This window comes from Chionomys nivalis, chromosome 11, assembly GCF_950005125.1.
Source record: "Chionomys nivalis chromosome 11, mChiNiv1.1, whole genome shotgun sequence".
NCBI classification, from domain to species: domain Eukaryota; kingdom Metazoa; phylum Chordata; class Mammalia; order Rodentia; family Cricetidae; genus Chionomys; species Chionomys nivalis.
In genome coordinates, this window is record NC_080096.1 from 80,568,678 (window position 1) to 80,590,670 (window position 21,993).

Below are 21,993 nucleotides of genomic sequence, written 5' to 3' on the forward strand. Positions count from 1 at the left end.
TCGCCACTGATACCTCTGTGACTCACGTGAAGTTTTGTTCCAAACCAAAGCTTCAGGCATGGTATAAGAGAACAGTTTGCTCTGATTTACCATTTTGATAGTCTATAGTCTATGGAGCAAACTGAAGTTCATTTAAATATTTATCCTGTCAATGTATATTTATACTGCATGCAGAATCCAACAGAATAGGTGCATTCAGGAAAGAAAAGTTCTAGAAACAGTGCCATGAGATGAGAAAGATGCAACCCGGGCTCAAAGGATGCAGTTCTACTGTCGCAGACGCAGGGAAGAGGGGAGAGGCAGGCGAAAGTTTCTGCACCCCAATAAACCTCTCTGCTGACATATAATCCAAATCAGACCAAATCAAACCAAATTGCAAAAAGCCCAGATTTAATTAATACCAATGCTCCTGGGTAGCCTGGTAGCACCCAGAAAGGTGCTGGGGAAGGAAGATCAGAAAACCATGAGTTTGTTCTTTGGGGGGCAGTTTAAATACCCTGTGGGAATGATCTTGAAGATTTCTGGGGAGGGGTCATCATTTGGCAGGCTTTCTCAGAGGTGGAATCTGGACTGAGGCAACTCCCAGGGGAGAAGGCTATGGATGGAACTTCCATCCAAACGTTCCAGACTCTTTGGATATATGGATGGCAGGGGTAAGGTGACGCTTCCACCCAAGCATCAGGTCCCCATAACCCACCTGCCAAAGGAGACAAAGAGGTCAGAGTAATCTCAGAATAGGTGCCCTTGGGCTGAGTCCTCAAAGAACAAAAGGAGGGGACAGTGGGGAGGGAGCAGTCTCATTTCCAGAAGGTTGAACAAAATCTATGAAACTCGGAGTCATGGGATGCTTCACAGTCATGAAACAAGCATGGTCCTGCTGCGTGCCCAAGTGGAAAAACATGGGTCCCGAGGCTTGAGGCTGCATCCTGACAGCTGCAGAATGTGGTGCCCTGGGCCTTTGGCTTCATTCTTGGCAGTTACTGAGAATTACCAGAAAACTTCAAGGCAGTTATATTTATATATTTATACTTTGTTTTCAAGTATATTCTCTCTAGAAAATGAGTTTGGAACATTTGAAGCCTTGTGTGGTCTTCAGACTTGCATTTAACCTTCTCCTTGCTGTGGGAGAATCATTCCCTCACACATACAAAGAGCAAGTAGGCTGCCAGTCAGTGGTCACCACCGTCTATACAATGGTGGGAATCTGAAGGGCTGAAGAGATGGCCAGAGAGTCCTCACTACAGCTGCTCAGCCCACTCTGAGCACAGATGACACAGACTTGGAAATTCTGATTTTCTAGCCCTGCTGACATTGCTCAAAGGGTAGATTCCGAAGCACAGCTGTGAGAGGACAATAGCCTTTTCATCATGAGATGCCAGGAGGGCTGGGGTGTAAGTAGCCAACGGGAACCCTTGGCTGATGCTGCAGTGAGCCCACAAGTACATCATTCATACTGGAAATGAAGAGTCAGCACTTACATACAGCTTCCAGGGCCCCATTTCAACTGTTGCTGCTGCATCTTTATTCAAGGCACCCCCACACACCCTTCTCCCACACTGTAATTCCTCTGTCATTCACACAAGTTTATTAGTGGAAGTTTAGGCTTTTACTTATCTGAGCATGTGATTGATGGCCAGATGAGGGGGGTGGCCTACCAACAGTATCTGTTGTAGATGTGATCACACACCACTCAGATGTAACAAGTCATAGGTCTTTCTTGATACACCTATAAAAGAAGGGGAAAGGTGGAGGAATAGGTGGCCACCAAAGCTCCATTTCTAACACAAAAATTTGAATTTCATTTGACTTCTATGCATCATGGAATATCATTCTTTGGATTTTTTTTTTAACCAACGATTTCCAAATGTAAAAGCTGGTATCAGGCATCAGGCCAGATGTGGCCCACTAATTTGTCTGAGTTTATGCACCCATGTTCTAAGTCAAAATACATTTAAAAGAGAAATTTGAAGCATTGCAACTCTAGTAATATAGGATAACTCAGAAAAACTGAACAAAAGAGATTCTAGAAAAGCAATGGGTGCTTCTTGGTGACTGAATGACCTCTGTCAATCTGTAGGCTGTCTTCTTCAAGTCAAAAGGCTGTTTTCCTGGTCATTCAGGGCTCATTGGAAATCAGCAGTTACGGAAACAGGAAAAGTGGATTGGTTTTTTTTCAAAGGAGCCGAGACAGTTCCTACCCTGCCATTTTCACGATCCATTTCCAGAGAAATCTTTGTCTGTAGGTCATGCAGGGTCCACACAAACTCAGGGCAAGCAAATGACCCCTGTAAGGCAGATTTGGACAAGGGAGACTACCACATTTCTGAGTCAAAGATGCTGAATCAAATTATAACACAATCTGATAAATTGCTTCTCCCAGATCCCAGGCAATAAGGAGCAACCTTCCCAAAGTGTGTCATCTGCCTCAGTTCAGCGGTAGCAGTAGTATTAACTTATGCCTACTCTCCTTTGGAGTGGTTTATAAAAACTGATCTGAACTCCAGAAACAAAAAAGTCAAAACTGCAGCAGATGTCTCAGGAGAGGTCAAGACAGCACAAGGAGAAGCCTAAGCAAACCTAAGCAGACACAAAATTCAAAGTGCTGGAAAAAGACCCAAGAACAGCTGAGGCTAACTCACTGTAATAAAAACTACTTTGCCAAACGAAAACTGAGATGTGGAGTCTATCACACAACTGTCTAGAGTTTTCTCTAGGACATTTGGCAATAGGAAAGTGTATTTCCTAAAGAAAACTTAACTATGTACAGAGGTAAAGTCAGCCATGTACTAACCTATTCATTGCATTTGATGGGGACAGCACCACTGGGCATACGGTGGCAGCAGCTTGGCGCAGACTCTATCGGCTTTGGCCATTGGATTGTTTGGGTTCTGGAAAGACGAGCATTTGAAGAACAGTATAATTGACCTTGTCTCTGTCATTGTTCAGAACAAGCACCTTCCCTGCAAAATCTCACCGTGACTGAGACCGGCTGGGATGCCCTCAGACTCAACTGGACAACAGATGACCTGGCCTATGAGTACTTTGTCATTCAGGTGCAGGAAGCCAACAAGGTGGAGGCTACTCACAACTTCACAGTGCTTGGCAACCTCCGGGCTGCAGACATCCCGGGTCTCAAGTCCGCCACTCCTTATAGAGTCTCCATCTATGGGGTAGCCCAGGGCACTAAAACACCAGTGCTCTCTGCAGAGGCCTCCACAGGTACTTTCTACCTTTATCCCTAAAACTTCTGTTTTTCCCAACAGGAAAGTGACCAAGGATAATCATACGCCATGAAATTGGAGTGGCCTTGCCAGCCACAAGCTATAGTGTCATGGGGTCTGATGCTGGAGAGCCATGTCATCAAGTAACACAGTCCCAAGGCCACCCTAACATTTCCCATAGGCAACGCATTGCTGCTGTACGGATTTCACCGTCTGGGACAATCCTCACGATCCAAGCATGTGGACGCTACGTTAAGGATGATTAAGTGCTTCAGTCAAAAAAAAAAATAGCCACAGAATTGATTCCCGAATTCCATGAAATTTAGGACAGTTTGTCCCTACATTCCCTCTTTTGCTCTTTCCAAAGCTTAGAAAGTTGCATGGTGTGTGTTTGTCTAAAGAAAGTCGTGTTTTCAGGGAATATAGAGCCTGTTTGTGATCAGGATTCCTGGGTCTAACAACGTAGTTTAAACTCGTTCTTTGTCCTTCTCTAGGGAGAACTCCCAATCTGGGAGAGGTCACAGTCTCGGAGGTGGGCTGGGATGCCCTCAGGCTCAACTGGACGGCCCCAGAAGGGGCCTATCAGAACTTTTTCATTCAGGTGCTAGAGGCTGACATGGTCCAGAGTGTCCAGAACCTCACAGTCCCTGGAGGACTGAGGTCAGTGGACCTGCCTGGGCTCAAAGCAGCCACTCGCTACCGGATCAGCATCCAAGGGCTCACTCAGGACTCCAGCACAGACCCTCTTTCTGTTGAAGTCTTGACAGGTATACTAGACTCATCCACTCTTTTTCTCCAACCCTTGTCTGTGCTCTAGAAGAAGCAAGTCTGTAAACAGGGTTTATCCCTTTCCATGTTGGGGAAGTACCAGGGGCTCACTGTTGCTTCTTTTCAAGTGCCTTATCTACTGTTTGGCCAGGTTCTGCACTAACCCTAGTAGTTTTCCATGAAAATTCCACCTACTCTTCTTTTTCAAAAATGAGAGCTGACTTATCTTGCAAAGTAAGTTTCAATTATAACACCTAAAAAGTTGGAAAGCACAGTTTGTAAGTGAAAAATCAAATCTATCTGAGCTCATTTAAGAACACTTAAGAGCTTCCCATAGCCTTATTTGTGTGTAGAGAATGAAAGTTTTGAGCAATTCTAAAAACTGCCTTTTATTCCCAGAGGCTGAAAGAAAAATATGGTTTTAATGCCGACAACTGGAGTGTGCTCAATAATGCAATAAATCAGTCTGTAGTCAGCACTAACCAAACAGTTCATCCCTACTTTAGCCAAACCCCATCTCACTTGAACTCCAGAGTACAGCTCCCTTTTAGTAACTCCATCTCTGTGTCCTCACACAAAAGAGATTCTGGTCTGGGCAACCTCACAGTGACAGGTTTAGCTGGGATGTTCTCAGACTGGACTGGACCACACCAGTAACGTATGTACGGTTAGTTTATCACTTGGGTCAAGGAAGTTGACCAGGCAGAAGGAGATCATCATCTCACCATTCCTGGTATCCTATACACTACAGAAATCCCCAGGGCTCATTTTCCCTTCACAGTAACCCTGTCTGGTGAAATGAGGGACGTCCATACTAAACCACTTGTTGTAGAGGTCATCACAGGGACATGGCACTTCCTGGACCAGGGATGTAATATGAGTTAGCCTGTCCTTAAAGTAGGAAAAATTCCTCATGCATTAGAAGTCTTACCTGAATATGATTGGCACATTAGTATGTGACTATCGGGTCTGGGCTAGAATTCCATATTACAAACTGAATATTATTTCAGGATGTATTGCTTTGTATCTCTGTTCCTTCTTTTCTCATCTTCAAATCAAAAATAATATCCCTGCTTTAGAATCCTGCTGTGAGAAACAGGTAAACTAAGAAATGAAAGAACTTCACAAAGTGTCTGTCATGTAACCAGTTGCACTGAACAGCTAAGTTTATAGTAGTGTTGTTCAGGGTATCCTAGAGGAACCAAAGTTATAGAATGAATATATGGGATTTATTAGAATGGCTTACAGGCTGGAATCCAGCAATGACCGTCTACCAACAGAAAGTCCAAGAATCTAATAATGAATTCCGCAAGGCTGGATGTCTTAGTTGGCCTTTATTAAACACTGGACTCCTGAAGAAGGAGGCTCTAATGCCAGTGAAGGAATAAACTCACCATTGAGAGCGAGAGCAAGCAGGCAGAGAGGGAGCTTCCGTCCTCCATCTGTTTTATACGGATGCCAGTCCCGATGAAAGCTGGGTCCTCCCCACTCAAATGGTCAGGCTTGAACGTGGCTCTTCCAGCTTCGTGTATTTTATTTTTTAAAAAAATAACTCCTCTCAGGTGTGCCCAGCAGCTTGGGTTTTCATAATTCCAGTTGCAATTGAGTTGACAACCCAGAATAGCCACCACAGTTGTAAAACCAATCCTGGTACAGGATAGCAGAGGCAGCAGGCTCCCTCAGAGGCAATAAGTAATACCCAGTTCCTCTTCAGATCTGGAAAATGATCTAGCCATCTTGACCAAAACGTGTCTAGGACTCTCTCTACAAAAGACACTTGGAATAAAAACATTTCCAGGAAAGGACAGGACATTTGAGTTCAATGTCTTTCATTTAAAATGAAGGGGAAAAAAAGGTCCTACTCAAATTGTCCATTGAAAATATGCTGTTCCATCTATGACAGAAAGCTATGTCCTATTCATAAGGGGTCCAGACATAGCTCCCAAGGGGGCTGTGGTGAGTGATCAAATGTGTGGTGGCAAAAAATGTTGATGCTGGCCTCCATGCACGTGCCTAGGATTTTGAAAATGCCACCAAATTACCAAAAGTTTTCTTGTACACACACACACACATATGTGTGGGGGTGTAAATTTGGCCATTGCTGTAAGTATATAAGAAAGATGTGACCTCCTGCACATTTGTACACACAGCTGCATACGGGTAAACACACTCCTCCCACTCTGTTTCAGAATGAGAGCCTGAGACTGCATTGAATTCAAAACAGGGCCATTTTCCTTACCCCAAATTCATACTTTCTTAATTGGCAATAATGACCGCATTAAATATCCTTCTTACACAATGAAACAAAACTAAACGGTTGTACCATTTACATTTGCACCATTTAGCAGCACAGAATCACTTTTAATTAAAAGCAAGCAGGCTCATTTCATCCAGCCTTGCTTTTGTGACATATGCTTCAAGCCAAAAGTGAAGAAGGTTGGGAGAGTGAGAGCCAAACCAGGAATCTATTGTGTAACCTCATGTCCTTGAAAGTTGAGAAAAACTCAGAGAAACCAGAACACCTGTCAGAACTTGAGACAGTGCATGGTTCAGAAGTCCGAGTGCAGTGCAGACGATCTTTTATAACTTCAAGTAATAAAATGAGGCAAGTCAGCCTCTCCCACGGGACTGGGATGTTCCAAAACACATCAGAGAGCTCTATTTTTGAAGTTGCCATTTATCAGATACTTGCTATGATTAATGTAGATATGACGATGTTGGTAAATATTAAGTCATCATCATAGAACCTAATGTGATGGTACTGTCAGTTCTTTTTAAAACTGAAGGCTCAGAGAGAAAGCAAGATTTGCAAGCTGACACAGTTTGCCAGTGTCAGAATTCTAACCCAGGTCTACGGACCCCCAAATCCTGTGCTTCTCACTACTCTACTTCCTTAGCCCAGCCCAATCCCACCTTTTCCCGCTGCCCTTAGCCACTGCCTGTGCATTCCTGCAGACTTACGTGTTTTTGTCTCTCAAGGAGGCATGATGCAAATTTTCCTTTTCTGACTATTTTCAACTCTTCAACAAAACTATAACCAGAGTATCAAAATATGAATACAAAAATACCCAGAGACCAGGCGTTACCAAAATCAAAATATTCTCTCTCCTCTTGAGCTTTCCTGGAGTTGGGTTGTGGGCATTTGACTTTCCTGCTCAGTTTGCAGCACTCACTGACAGAAACCTCTCTGCCTTCTTCAGAGGAGCTCCCTCAACTGGGAGGCTTATCCGTGACCGAGGTCAGCTGGGATGGCCTCACACTCAACTGGACCACAGATGACCTGGCCTATAAGCACTTTGTTGTTCAGGTGCAGGAAGCCAATAATGTGGAGGCTACTCAGAATCTCACAGTACTCGGTAGCCTCCGAGCTGTGGAAATCCCAGGCCTCAAGGCTGACACTCCTTATAGAGTCTCCATCTATGGGGTGCTCCAGAGCTATAGAACACCGGTGCTCTCTGCTGAGACTTCCACAGGTATCTGGTATCTTCCCTGTCCCATGCCAGTCCTTGTGCTTCCCTGCTCGCTCTCTCTCTCTCTCTCTCTCTCCCTTCCTCTCTCTCTCTCCCCTAAGAGATGGCAAGAGCATTAGCTTTTCTTTATGGCTGAGACTTTTCCATGCATGGTGCATGCTCAGAGCCCTTTCTGTGAGCTCTTCCTTCATCCCATCCCTTGGCCACAGCAATGATGAGTCATGTAAGATACTGCCCCTTCTGCTCTCCAACGCCCACTCTCACGATTTACCTGGCCCATCCTACAATGACATCTCTGAATGAAGGCCAATGGATAACCAGCCTGTAGGTTTTAACTCCCATCTCCAAGCCTGGCAAAGAGAAAACCCATCCTCACACATGTGAGTTTTGATAAAGCACAGATCATTTATTTTAGTGACTGTTTCGCTGTCTGAAAATGATACTTCATTATTTCAAAATCCCTCCTTGAGATGGGTCCTACAGGGCTTATACTTAACCAGTGATTCTTTTAAACTAAGTGAGCAGAAGAGAACTGAATTACCCTCATGTAGGCAATTCTCTCAGAAGCAGAGTCATTGTTAGAACATCAAATGACTTAAATAGCTGACTAAAGAGAGGCAACATACAATCTGGACTTGAGAATATCCTGAAGAGAACGTTTTCAGCAGTAGCCCTTGGAGCAAGGAGTATCCCAGTCTACAAATGAAACAGTGCTAAATTCCCTTTTTGCTCTGTGAATAAGAGGTGCTCCCTGAAGTACTGGTCCTGGAGTGGCTACTTCCCAACCCCCACACCAGTGGTGCATTCTGGTTTACTCATCACCCTCTTATAGTTAGAAATGCTTTCCGCATTCAATGGCCTCTGGGAGTCTGCCCAAGTAAACAGCCCTTCCTAACCCTGTTTTCTGTTGCTCATCTTACGGTGTGCCCTGATGAGTTGCTTTCCAAGAGACTGCTCCCCTTTTTATACTACCGTGAGTAAACACTCACAGAAAATGTTCACGTCTCTGTTGACTCTGCGATTTTGCCTCGCTCATTCTGAGCACTGTCACTGATACGTCCTCGAAACTCGGGCAACTGCTGGGTGGACAGTGACCGCAGAATGCCCGGACACTGCAGTTGAGGCTTTCCTGAATGCTCCTCTGGGTTCTTGTCTGACATCCACAAACGAATCCTTCCCAGAAGGCAGAGCAATCACCCACCACTTCTGATCTTTCCTGCAGATCTTGTGGTTTGAATGCCGCCTGTATTCTGTTTTATGGTAGCAACATTCTTGTCTCTGATGAGTTAGCCTGTAGAGGAGAAGGGCTGTAACTCTTCTGTGTCTCTGAGATTAGGGGTTTTACTCCTTACTGCACAGATTGTATCAGCTTCACAAACACTCCCCATGCACACCCCTTGCAAGCCAGATTGCTACTGCTCGGAAAAGGCAGGACATCTCTTAGGCAAAGTGTAATTTCTTGGAAAAATGGCCTGCTGAACTGTTTGGCTCAGCTGTCTTGGGGGGCAATGGAGGACTTAGCCTTCTTGGCCCACACAGACACAAGGAAGAGAGGACATGCCATTTTAACAGACGATGAGAACAGCTAGCTGTCCCTTATCTAAAGTATGAAAAATTATCAAGAGTTGTGCTGAGAGGTGGGTGGGTCCTCTCAAGTGCCAAAATCTGAAGCCTCAAGGTCCCACCCAGGGAGGGCCATGGTGTCAGAATTACTTAGTACTCATTAGATTGATGGGCACCCTCTCAAAGCAAAGAACGGCTAAAGGGGGGAAACGCACTTGGTCCCTGAGTGCAGCTCAAAAGCCTAGTAGCTGTCAACCCTCAGGACCCTGAGGCAGAACTGTGGGAGGCAGGTCCAGCTAAGACAAATCCATTCCCACTGCAACCAGCCAGCTCATCTCCTGTCCTGAAGTGTCTTGCCAGGCCTGATCATGAGTGGCAAATGTAGAGTAGAAAAATCTAATGACCGTACCTTCCTTGGTTCACTTTTCTCCTAACAAAACCCTTTTCTCTTTCATTGGCACTGACTTTTACTGGTAGCATCGCTTTGTCTTGCTGTAACCTTAAACTATCAGATCTTTCTCCCTAGGCATGGTTCGTTCTATTAACCACCTCCACCTCAAAACACAGCCAAACAAATAATCAATTTGTTTCTTCTCTCCTACTTTCTCATTTTTCAGCCAAAGAACCTCAAATTGGAAACTTAAATGTTTCTGGCATAACTCATGAGAGCTTCAATCTCTCCTGGACAGCGACCGACGGGATCTTCGACATGTTTACTATTGAAATTATTGATTCCACTAGGTTGCAGCAAACGACAGAACGTAATATATCTGGTGCTGACCGAACTGCCCACATCTCAGGGCTCCCCCCTAGTACTGATTTCATTGTCTACCTCTCTGGAATTGCTCCCAGCATCCGGACCAAAACCATCAGTACCACAGCCACCACAGGTACATTAGCATTCTCTAGTTTCTGACACTCTCTCTTCAGTCTTTGTCAGCAGGATGAAGCCACTTCATTTCATTGGCCACTGGGGTACAAGCCATGGAATATTGGTTTTCCTAGGTCGCTGGGATACACCATTGCCTAATGAAACTCTCCTCCAACAGCCATCTAAGTGGAACATTTTCATGAATCTATGTGTCTGATCAGCAGATCTTTGTAAATACTGTATTACCCTTTATCCAGGTTGCCACAAAGCATTTGAAAAAAGGAACTCTCCCCTTTGGTAACTTCAAAGTCATCATGAGGATTTTCCAGGGCTTGCAAAGATGTCTCTTCCAGTCAAATTTACTTTTTTTTTTTATCCTAGCTTCTTTGTCTTCCTAGAGTCTTGAACAGCCTCATAACAAATTATCTTAGTGATTTCAGGAAATTTTCAATAGTATCATGCTTGTTTGTTTGTTTGTTTCCTGTATCTGTAAAAAAGAAGAATAAAGGTAGTTAACTAATCAGATAAGCAGGAGGTAGCCACACCGTTCACATCACCTCAACCTCAATACCAGCTGGAGAGGCAAAGATGCCCCTGTCCAGAACATTGAAAGAAGTGTAGCAAAATGGAGTTGATAGTCATGTTCAGATGAGGAGAGGCCCAAGGGAGCAAACTGCGCTGGCTCTGGATATCTAACCACGGCATGTGTTTTGGACCAGAGGAGTTCTGCTGTGCAGATGAGGGAATCATGTATAATTGGGAAGGAGAGGTTTGTACTCTCTAGCAGTATTCTCAGTACATTCAAGGCAATACCTTCTCTTTGCAGTGATTAGCACACCCCACACTAGAAATGCATTTGTGTGTGTATAATGTATATATTTATTTATATATAACATATATACACAAAAGTACAGCTTTTTCATTATAGTTCACAAAAGAGAGTCAATATTCTGGGGGACCCAAGAAAATGATTGGTATTACAGCATCAAAATTACTTTCTACTTAGGTCACCAATGATTGTCAGAGACCCCATGTGTATGCTATTTTATACTGCAAATTATTATCAGGGTTGTCCCTAGAAAAGGGGAGCCACAGCCCATTCATGTTTAAGAAAAAAAAAACAGACAGGACAAAAATCTGTTGACTACATACACTTGTTTTGAATTGGTTCTCAACAAAGAACAATACTTATCTGAAAGATGGAGTCTAAAACTTTATGAAATTAGTCTCTGCATTTTAATTTTGACTATAATGGTGACTTAAATGGGATTTTCATATATAATCTTCTTTCTTTCATAGACAACTTTCTTCCTAACCACATCCCTACTTCAAATATGAGCTCAGGAGCTTGCCCTAGCTTCTTATAGAAGCTACTTGTTTTGATCATACTCTGTCCTGGGTCATCCTGAAATTCTGCCATTCCCTAGCCTTGAATAAGCCTTCCTCGAACTATACTATTTACCTGCACAGGCGATGAGGCAGACAGCATGCTCAGATCCTGGTGGTCCACACAGCACAAGTGCATCCCACGAGGCAGGCAGCATGCTCAGATCCTGGTGGTCCACACAGCACAAGTGCATCCCACGAGGCAGGCAGCATGCAGCACAGGAGTTCTTCCCACCAGGGGTTCTTCATTCTGTACTGAGCCACTCCGAGCAACATTTTAAAAGTCAGCTACTACCCGTTATCATCCTCTTACTTCTTACAGATCTTTCTCAATTTGATAAAAGCATCTAATCAGAGCTTTTACAGCTTTAAAATATAAAATTTTAGAGTCTCAATGCTGTTCCCTACATTGCCACTCCCATCTGCTTGTATTGAGTCAACATGACTCATTTTGTTTCAGTTCCTAAACCATCTTTTCCTCCACTCCTAAATGATTGTTCCTCATAGCGCTCATTCTAATCTGGCTCTGGCCTTTCTAATCAAAGTCTCCTGTGTCTCACTCAAAGGAATGTCTGCATGCTGTTTGGGGTCAAAGTGATCTATAGTTTCTTTCCATCTGCCAGGATTTTATATATCGGGGGCCTTAGAATGTTAAGAAAGAAAATAAATTGCAGCCAAAACCTCATAGGAAGACCCAGTTTTGGCTATCTTGTTCTGGATATTTCTGTTTGTCTGAATTCGTGACAAATAGGCTGCTCTCTTTTGACATCTGCTCTGGCAAGCCTGTGCTGTCACCCACTGTTGTCTGCTCAAAGCACCAGAACTTTCTTCCCATCCATCAGCTTGTCAAAATCACAGTGCATGTGATGCCCGTTCCAAGCATTAAGTCTTTAAACGTGTCTGTCTCTTTTTGAAGCAGACAGCATGTCAGGGAAATATTTGTAAGGGTTAGAAGGAGTGGAGAAAAGTGTGCCTTGTTTGCATGGAATGCTGAACACCCCCCACTAGCATTCTCTTCCTGGGATGTGTCTGACATCTCCCATTGCAGCGTGGTTGCATCCTCTGGGCATTGGATGAAGGTAACACTAACCTAAGAACCAAGCATCTGCCTGATGACAGTGCTGGCACATGAGAAGAGTCTTACAGTCACATGAGAAGAGTGATGGACTCTATGTTTAGTTCAGGAGATTGCATCTATAGCAAAAGATGGTGGAGAACTGTGTTCCATCTGGAGGACTTTATTCTCCCTGTGGGTGGAAAAGCTTGCCAATGTGGTGGTGAAAACTTCAGCATTATCAGCACCTCAAATTGACAGGAAAGAAAAGCCATGTAAGCTGTTTCTGCGCCAGATTGGTTTGACCCTTGGAGACCTTGGAGCACGTATGCCATGTGGCTTTGCAGTTAAAATTTACCCAAAAAAGCCCATTCTTTTTTTTATTATTATTGATTTTTTTATTGAACTCTACATTTTTCTCTGCTCTCCTCCTTGTCTCTCCCTTCCCCTTCAACCCTCCCCCCAAAGTTCCCATGCTCCCAATTTACTCGGGAGATTTGTCTTTTTCTACTTCCCATGTAGATTAGATCTATGTAAGTCTCTTTTAGGGTCCTCATTGTTGTCTAAGTTCTCTGGGATTGTGATTTGTGGGCTGGTTTTCTTTGCTTTATGTTTTAAATAGAGCCCATTCTTATCTCCAAATATTGGAGCTGAAGTGAAACAATTGTCAGGTTGGGAAAACAGTCTGCCTCTTTCCAAACCCAAATTCTATTAATAGCTCAGTATTCTAGGAATACTGTATCTCTTTAAAATGCAGCCTGGTTCGACTTACTTCACATTATTATTGCTTAATAAATGAGTCTGGTCCACGTACATCTCAGTAGACACTAGCTGTGAAGGGCTATTGTGTTAAATGAGCTGCTTGCTACTAACTGTTTAAGGGACAAGCGAAGTTTTGCCTCAACACGACTCTTTTTTCACAAAGGTTCCATTAGGTAAATTCCCTAACCAGGGAATTCGGTGCTTATCTTCAAGTTTTCTATAGCTTTTGCAATACCATATGTTTATTAATGGGAATCATCTTCACTTTCATAGCATTTGGATTGAGGCATGGATTTACCCATTATGTTACATGTAAGTTACCAATGCCCTTGAAGGAATTCCACATACATGTGGATATTAGCCTTTAATTTGTATTTACCATATCTTCTTACCAGCTTATCCACTGATGGACTAGAGTTGCTATGCAATATTAGCAATAACAATGACACTAAATGCAAGTTTATAACCCTGAAAAGCAATGCCACTCCTGAGAAGGAGAGGGCCATTAAAACCCCTTGTGGGAGCTTTTCACACTTGTCTAAAGCTTGAATCTCTGTGCTCATTTTATAGAATGTTTTATCCACAGTGTAGAGAGTCTGGATAAAGAGTAAGATCTACGTTAGTGGTGATCTAGAGTAGGAATTGTTTTTTTAATTTTTTTATTGAAAAAAATTTTCCGCCTCCTCCCCGCCTCCCATTTCCCTCCCCCTCCTCCCGCCCCTCTCCCCCTCCCCCCACTCCTCTTCTCCTTCCTCTCCAGCCCCAAGAGCAGTCAGGGTTCCCTGCCCTGTGGAAAGTCCAAGGTCCTCCCACCTCCATCCAAGTCTAGAAAGGTGAACATCCAAACTGTCTAGGCTCCCACAAAGCCAGAACATGAAGTAGGATCAAAACCCCGTGCCATTGTCCTTGGCCTCTCATCAGCTCTCATTGTCCGCCATGTTCAGGAATTTTGTCCACAAATTGTGGCAGGTAGGATGTAAAGGGCCTATCCTAGTATCTGAGAAGTTCACTAAATACTACAATTTGTCATTTAAAAAAACTCGCCTGAAGCCAAACAAAAAACTTATACAAAACAGCCAAGCACAACAAACTGACAAGTTCAACCTAGGAAGGCTGGTCATTTGCTAAACTTTACCCACCTATTAAATTTGACCTGTGACATTTCTTTGAAACACATAAAGACATGATGCCTATTTTCTGTCCTGGTCCTATCTAAGTCAATGGTAAAGGCTGCACATGGTTCCAGAAAAGCAAACCTCAAAATACAGTTAGAAATTCTATTCTCCTAACGGTAACTCTCAAGACACAAATGTGGTCTTCTGTTTTCACTAAGCCAATCCCTCCCAGCGTCTAAATAACTATACAGAAGATATGTCAATAAGTTCAGCTAAATATGTATGGTAGCTGAGATCAAGCCTAGTTGATTTTTAACCCCTCTCACATCATCTTGCCAACAAAGCCTTGGCAAGTTGCAAATTTATTTGAACCCCAATTTCCTTATGTTAGGGAAGAGAGTACCCACTGGTGCTCGTGGCCGCCTATGTAGGAATCTAGCAGACACGGGTGAAGTGTAACTGCCATACGTTCTCTGGGTATTCTAGGGCTGCTATGTCCCTCCTGTTGTCTCCCAACAGTAAAATGGTCTTGTTAAAAATAAACAACAAGGCTCGAATGTAGCTCAGAGTTAACGTCACTAGCCCATCATGACTAAGGTATTAGATTTTTCTCATTATTCCTGTACATAAATAGCTAAAACCCACACGCCGAGATGAAACAATAGAAGCATGCATTAGGACTTCCTCTTAGTAGTACATTGGGTGTGTGGCATAAGATTTTAAATGGTTATTTTTCTTTTCAATCATCAAATGTAAATTTAAGCCATTTCATAAGTAACGTAGAAAGAACAGGTGTGAACAGAGAGTCTTAGTACCCCAAGAACACAGATCCCATCAGGCCCTTACTTGTCATCTTCTGTGGGGCCTCCCACAGAACTGAGAGAAGAGAAGGAGGCTGAAAGAGGGACACTCGGGAAGGAAGCATAGATCCAGTTACAGTGTTGTTTCTGTAATCCATAATGTGAAAAGACTCTACGTTTTGAAAGAGGCATACCAAAAAAGAAAAGAAAATGAATAGGAAAGACTGGGGGTGACGAGGAGACAAGCATTTGGCTGAATAATTAGACTGAAAGTACCTGTTTTCACTGGAACTCACTGCTTGAATGGCGCAGAGTTACAGAGGCCAGCAATAAAGAAAGTCAGCACTTATCTAAACAAAAGCAACATCTGAGACCCTCACTTTACAAAGCAAGACGGTTTGAACAGTAAATATAATTTCATCTTTGCTTTGATAAAGCTACAATTCTTGGGAAGTCTTCTCATAAAAAAATATCCCACAAAATAAGCTTCAACTGTTTCCAAATCCACACAGGAAGTCCAAGCCAAAGCAAAACTTCAGTCTCTGCTTCCGGATGAAGGAATCCATTCACTTATTCACTCTGATGCCAATTACTACTTTTTAAACATTTTCTTTATATCCCAGGGGTTTGACTCTGGGCTTTAATACAAGGTTAGTTAGAACTTTGAAACTTCTCAATTAGCTGCACAAAAGAAAGAAACGAAGGAAGGAAGGAAGGAAGGAAGGAAGGAAGGAAGGAAGGAAGGAAGGAAGGAAGGAAGGAGTTCTAAGTTAGATGCTGCTAAAGCAGACCTGGACATAGGATCCCCAGCCCTGTCCCCTTTGATACAGAGCAGATACATTCAGCATTGCTATGTGCTGTTGTTCCAGAGAAGATGCATTAGGGCTTCTCCTGCAGATTTCTCTATGCCTTAGGATACAAATGGAAAGAATACTGAACTCAGAGCAAGAAGCCCATGTTGGATCCCAGCTCATCCATGTACTAGATCTGGGACGCGGGAAAAATCTTTTCCCATCAATGAAATGAAGGCTAGCGGGCAGGTGGTGACACCTCCCTTACAGTATCATTGTGTTAGACTGGATCTTCAACTGGGAGATACTTCCAGAAACTTGGCTACCGTAGGGTCACTCTTTGGGAAGGCCAAATGGTATGTGTAAAGACCCCTGGCAACTAGGAAAGAAGCATAGCTGGGACACAGATTTTGTTGGTATGGATGGACAAAGCATGGTAACAGGGGAACAATATGCTCTTGCTCTCTAACTTCACCCAGGAAAGGAAATAGCACAAAAAGCAGCAAACCTTAGACTCTCTTCCTTGACCATAAACATAAACTGTTAATTTGGACAAAAAAAAAAGACAACAAATCTTACTGATTGTTCCCCTGATCCCAGCTTATGAAGCTGCACCACTCACAAATTGTCCCAAATGACTAGACTTAAAATATGAACCAGAGTAAGATATGAAATATACCAAAAAGAAAGTATGCTTGCAACAACAATAATTCAGCGTCAGAAACAGCAAAAGATAGGTGAATGTCCCGAACTGACAAAGGTGTCATGTTTCTAGAGTGAGAAGTACATGGCCTGAATTAAGATCAGCCGAAGGCCTTGATCCATTGCATACTAGGGTGAGATTAGGGCAAATCTTTCAACCACTTAGAAACGTTTCTAACCTATGAGTGGGAATGATATTTGCTGCATCATATTATTGAGAAAAACACCTTACATAACACAAGTAGGTACCAAAGACATAATTGCTAAATATTCCTTTCTGAGCATTTAACTCATGAGATGACTGACTGGGAACCTATCAGGGTTTGTGGAGTCATGAGCATTGGCTCACGGGATGATTGATAGGAGTCAGTCTATCACTGTTCGTGGAGTCATGAGCATTAGCTCACGGGATGATTGATTGATAGGAGTCAGTCTATCGCTATTCGCGGGGTCATGAGCTGCCCTAGCCAAACCAGTGCTGCTAACCTGAGTCGTTTTCACTCCTCCCTTCTTTCAGAGGCCTTGCCCCTTCTGGAAAACTTAACCATTTCCGACACTAATCCCTACGGGTTCACAGTTTCCTGGACGGCATCGGAGAATGCCTTTGACAGCTTTGTAGTAACGGTGGTGGATTCTGGGAAGCTGCTGGACCCCCAGGAATTCACACTTTCAGGAACCCAGAGGAAGCTGGAGCTTAGAGGCCTCATAACTGGTATTGGCTATGAGGTCCTGGTCTCTGGCTTCTCCCAAGGGCACCAAACCAAGCCCTTGAGGGCTGAGGCTGTTACAGGTATTTCAATTCAAGAGAGCCATACTCTCTTGTTTCGTGTAGTCTGTCTATAGGGTCACTGTGGTTTTAACATTTTGTCTGTATTCCCTCCCCATTTAATCCACGAATGTGACTTGCTCTTTCATGATTTCCCTTGTCTCAGAACATCTAACGAGTACTCACTCCTCCCATTCCAGAAAGGAGAAGGTCGAAATGTGTCCCTTCAGTGTTCCAAGTCCTCTAGTCCATGTCTTATCCATAGCCCTGACATGCTTACTCCACTGACCTCCCTTTACGTTCATCCTGGCTGGTCCCCAGCTGCATTTCAGCCTTCTCAAAAGAAATATACCAATGTGTATATTTTGAAAAAGTATTTTAAAATCTTTGCTATTTCAAAGTCTCAACCTGTGACCTTAGCCAACTTGCCTACTTACCTTCTCATTGGAAACTAAATGAAATTTATTAAACTCATCTTTTAGGAAAACTAATATCAGAAAGGTTCTTCCACACAGACTAAATTCATAATGTTCTCAAGACTAATACTTTCTATAGAAATATATTAACGGTCTTAACAGTCAAAAATCTGTGTTTCCCAAAGTATTTCTGGAGAAAACAAGCTCTAGAGAGTGTTCAAAGATCTCATTAGATGACATTTCGTTTTTGGATAGGTTGGAAACAGGATCTTTAACCACGTAGACTTTTCAGAAATCTTACTGCAGATCTCGCAGGGAGAAGTATTCCCCACTCTGTTTGACAAAGAATGCATTGTAAAGAAAGGGGGGTAGAAAAGGAATAGTTTGCTTTGAACACTCTTTGGGAAACTCAGCTCCAGATTTATTTTGACCTTGAGTTTTGTCTAGTTACAAAAATGAAACCCTGGGTACAAAGTATATATAAATATATTTGAAGCGGTTCCAAGCCTCATTCTACCACCTAAACACTTACCTAATGGCTAAACTAGCAGGAAAATAAAATTGACAGAAAAGAAAGTAAAGAACAGCAGCTTTCTTCTGTATACCAGCTCCTGTGAACAAAGCCAAAAGACCAGAATATTTTGAGTCATTTTGCTCGGGCTCGAGGGGAATATAATCATCAGAATCGTTATGGACAGTTCCACAGATCATTAAAGCTGGTTTATTTGCCTTTTCAAAAAGAAAAGAAAAGGCACTCACAGAGGATGGGCACTCAGCCACTGGAAGACAGAGAGCAAATGTAAACAAATCATGGCTTTGAACTTATTCAATAACGCATGGGAGGGGCCGGCGCTAAGTCCAGATGTGGATTTATGCAATTACTTTTAGACAAAACTCACAGATGCAAGAGTATGCTTGGCTTGTATTGAATGTGTCAACTCCATGTTTTTCCTCTCCTCGCCTTACTAGACTTATTAATATGGAACGGTTTTCTTTCCTGGTATCTCAGGAAACCGAGGTGCCACTGTACTCTGTATCCCAGCGGAAGAAGCTTGTATGGACTGCTGATTAATGCTGTTTCCTCCCTCTTCCACTGTCTTCTCTCCTCTAGAAGCTGAACTGGAAGTTGACAACCTTCTAGTTTCAGATGCCACACCAGGTGGTTTCCGTCTGTCCTGGACTGCTGATGAAGGGATATTCGACAGTTTTGTTCTCAGGATCAGAGATACCAAAAGGCAATCCGAACCACAAGAAATAACCCTCCCTTCCCCCGAACGTACCAGGGACATAACAGGTCTCAGAGAGGCCACTGAGTACGAAATTGAACTCTATGGAATAAGCGGTGGAAGGCGATCCCAGCCAGTCAGTACCATAGCAACAACAGGTACTGTAAACAAACAGGTGCCATAGTAACAACGGGTACTATAAATAATCAAGAAAGGAGAGAGGAAACTCAGGAATCCTCTTCCTGTAGAGCTCCATTATTACAAGAGCTCTTGGTGAAGGCAGGTTGGCATTGGGATCCTAGTTCCTTCAAGTATAGACTGTTCTCCTAGACTGTGTGGGCAGGGTGGTGAGGATGCAGTGAGTTAATTCATGTAAAACCCATGACATGGCACCCGATACACAACAAAGGCTCTGCGAAGGAAAGCTAGTCACAGTGTCTCTAATATATTATCATCTTGGCAACTACGGGACATTTTAAATTCCAAAAGCTCTTCCTTCTCTCTCACAGTATATATCCAGAACACAATCCTCTGTTCTTTGGTCAGATATTCCAGTTGCACTAGGTGAGGGACAATGGACACATGCTACCTAGACCTGCAAGGATTAGTGTTTAGGAGATGTCCCACACGATCCCTAAATACCACGGTTAGCAAACTGAAGGACGGAGCTGGAGAGACTAGCAGGTTGGTCTTGCTGAGGTTCGCAAAGTTAAATGACACTTTTAACACGTGTCAGCGCCCTCTAGAGGAGAAATAGACCCTTTTCCCTATAGCGATGCCAAGAAGAGAGGAAAAGATGGTTAGATGCACAGTTGTTATAGTCCTCAAACTTATGTAACACTTTAGAGGGAGAAAGACAGACCTGGAAGAATGGTGATATTTTTAGAAAACTGGGGTAAGAGTCAAAATAGCATTCTATAGACCAGCTGCTGCAAAGGAACCAGAGGAAGAAATCAGAAAACCCCAGGGAAAGGGTAAAACCCAAGAAATGATGAGCTACATACGGAGGAACAGAATCAGCAATCTGAGACCTAAAGTGTTGTGCCTAAGCTCATTCTGCTATACTGAAATTATTTGAGTGCTATTGTAATTATTTTAATGAGCAAACTGATAACCGATGAATATATATACTTACTGTGTCTGACAGACACAAAGCTTATTAGTCCCGACTCCCTATTCTCTACATTAAGACATGTTTTGTTGTATGGGAGTATAGAGGTGGGTTTGTGGTGAGTGTGAGTGTGTTCATATGTGCACATATGTGTGTTTTCACTTGTATGCGGAAGCCAGAGGTCAACTTCAGGTATCATACTCGCAAGCCATCTACTCTCCCTCTCCCTCTCTCTCCCTCTCTTTCCCTCTCTCTGTCTATTGTGTGTCTCGTGTGTGTATATGTGTGTGTGACAGAAATGGAGAGGCAGATATTATAACATAGAAAGAAATATACTGTGTGCCCATTATACATGTGTGATATGGTATGCACACAAGTGTGAGCATGTAAGTGCTAATGCCTTTGTGTACACCAAGGCCAGGAGAGGAAGTAGGGTGTCCTGCTCTATCATTCTCTATATTGAGACAAGGTCTCTCACTGACCCTGGAGCTGGATTGCCTCCATCAAGCTACAGAGAATCCCCCCACATATACACACACACGCACACACGTGCACACAACACTAGAGTTATACACACAGGGCTGGGCATGGCTTCTTATGTATCTCCCCCACCAATTTGATTATAAGTGTGACACCATGCCAGCTCTCTACATGGCTGCTAGGGTTGAACTCAGGTCAGCATGCTTATGCAGTAAGCACACTACAGTCTGAACTATCTTCCCAGCACCGAGACAGATATGCTATTGTGTGAAGAGACAGGATGGAACAAGCTGAAAGAATCTACCCACAGAAACTCTAACACTACTTGCAGACGCAGAGACAGTGCGTTAATTTAGGGAGGAAAAGCACCGCTCCTCTTGCATACAGTATCCCCACCTCATGCGCTGCTGGCACAATGCACATAGTTGCCTTCCAGAGTACCCCACCCCAACTTTGATCTCCTTCTCCCTGTAGCTGCCACAGACTGACCTCGGTTTATAAACACTGCTCTTCAAAGTTTACTTCTCATCACTGGTTTTGGTTTGCATTTTTTTTTCTCTAAAAGCCGCATAGTTCTAGAGAAAAAAGATTAAGCATGAGTTGATTTGCTTTCTTAAGAACAAAGATAAAGGGCAGAGCCTGCTTCTCTTGGGAAGACCCCCTCTTAGGGTCCTCTCTGTGTGGTAAATTCACAGCCAGTGAGAAACGAGCATGTATATAGGTAAACCATGTGTAACAATGCATGTGTCCATGTGTTCCATGTGTGCCTGCACACACATGCTCTGGGACCAGGAGAGGCCAGGGTAGGTGTCTGTCTGGAAACCAGCTGTCCACACTTGAGTACCCAGGGCAGCAGGGAAGGCAGTAAAACCTAGTAGTTAGCCAATGGTCTCTGAGCAAACTCTCAGAGCCTAGTCATGTTTCTCCCACTTAGCAGCCATGGGACCTTGGACAAGTCTCAAGCACCTCATCTGGAAAGCAGAACTTAACTCAAAAGCCAGCATAAGATTTAAACATGGCACCAGCAGTGACTGTTTAACTCTTTCCTTGCCCATGCTAGCTATGACACGATGGTTAGTTGTAAGCTTTATTTTTAATAGACAACAAAAGGCAAGAGTTAAAAAGACCAGAACAGAGAAGATATAGACTATGTAGCTACACGGTGGTTCTCTCTAGCGGCAATAAAGAGTATCACTTTTTCTTCTCTCCGGAAATGTACAAATACACAAAATTCTACATATGTTAAATTCTTTGAGCACTGTGTTTAAACGTATCACGCGCTCTTGCTGTTTTGTGCTGTGTGTGCATGTCCTGAGGTAACCCCATGGTCATCACTCAGTCGTCCTACCTATGGACACTTAGCTTATTATTTGTGTTGTTCCTCTGTCCCTGCACTTGCAGTGGCTTCTCTTCCCCGCTGTGCTCAGACCTCCATAGAGAGATGCTTCCTCCTCCTCTAGGAAGAGAAATGCTGCCAGACCCCTGCGCACA

General features: G+C 43.4%; 1 protein-coding gene across 2 annotated transcripts in view; it reads left to right on the forward strand.

Moving 5' to 3' along the window:
* Nucleotides 1-21,993, forward strand: part of Tnc (tenascin C) — an 84,606-nt gene that overhangs the window by 39,679 nt on the left and 22,934 nt on the right. The window contains exons 11-16 of one of the 2 annotated variants that reach the window (XM_057784148.1): nucleotides 2,947-3,219; nucleotides 3,716-3,988; nucleotides 7,190-7,462; nucleotides 9,640-9,912; nucleotides 17,021-17,293; nucleotides 18,797-19,069. The exons of the other annotated variant lie outside the window; for it this stretch is intronic. Coding sequence (XP_057640131.1) covers nucleotides 2,947-3,219; nucleotides 3,716-3,988; nucleotides 7,190-7,462; nucleotides 9,640-9,912; nucleotides 17,021-17,293; nucleotides 18,797-19,069 — 1,638 coding nt within the window. The remainder of the gene's footprint in view (nucleotides 1-2,946; nucleotides 3,220-3,715; nucleotides 3,989-7,189; nucleotides 7,463-9,639; nucleotides 9,913-17,020; nucleotides 17,294-18,796; nucleotides 19,070-21,993) is intronic. 2 annotated transcript variants of the gene reach the window in all.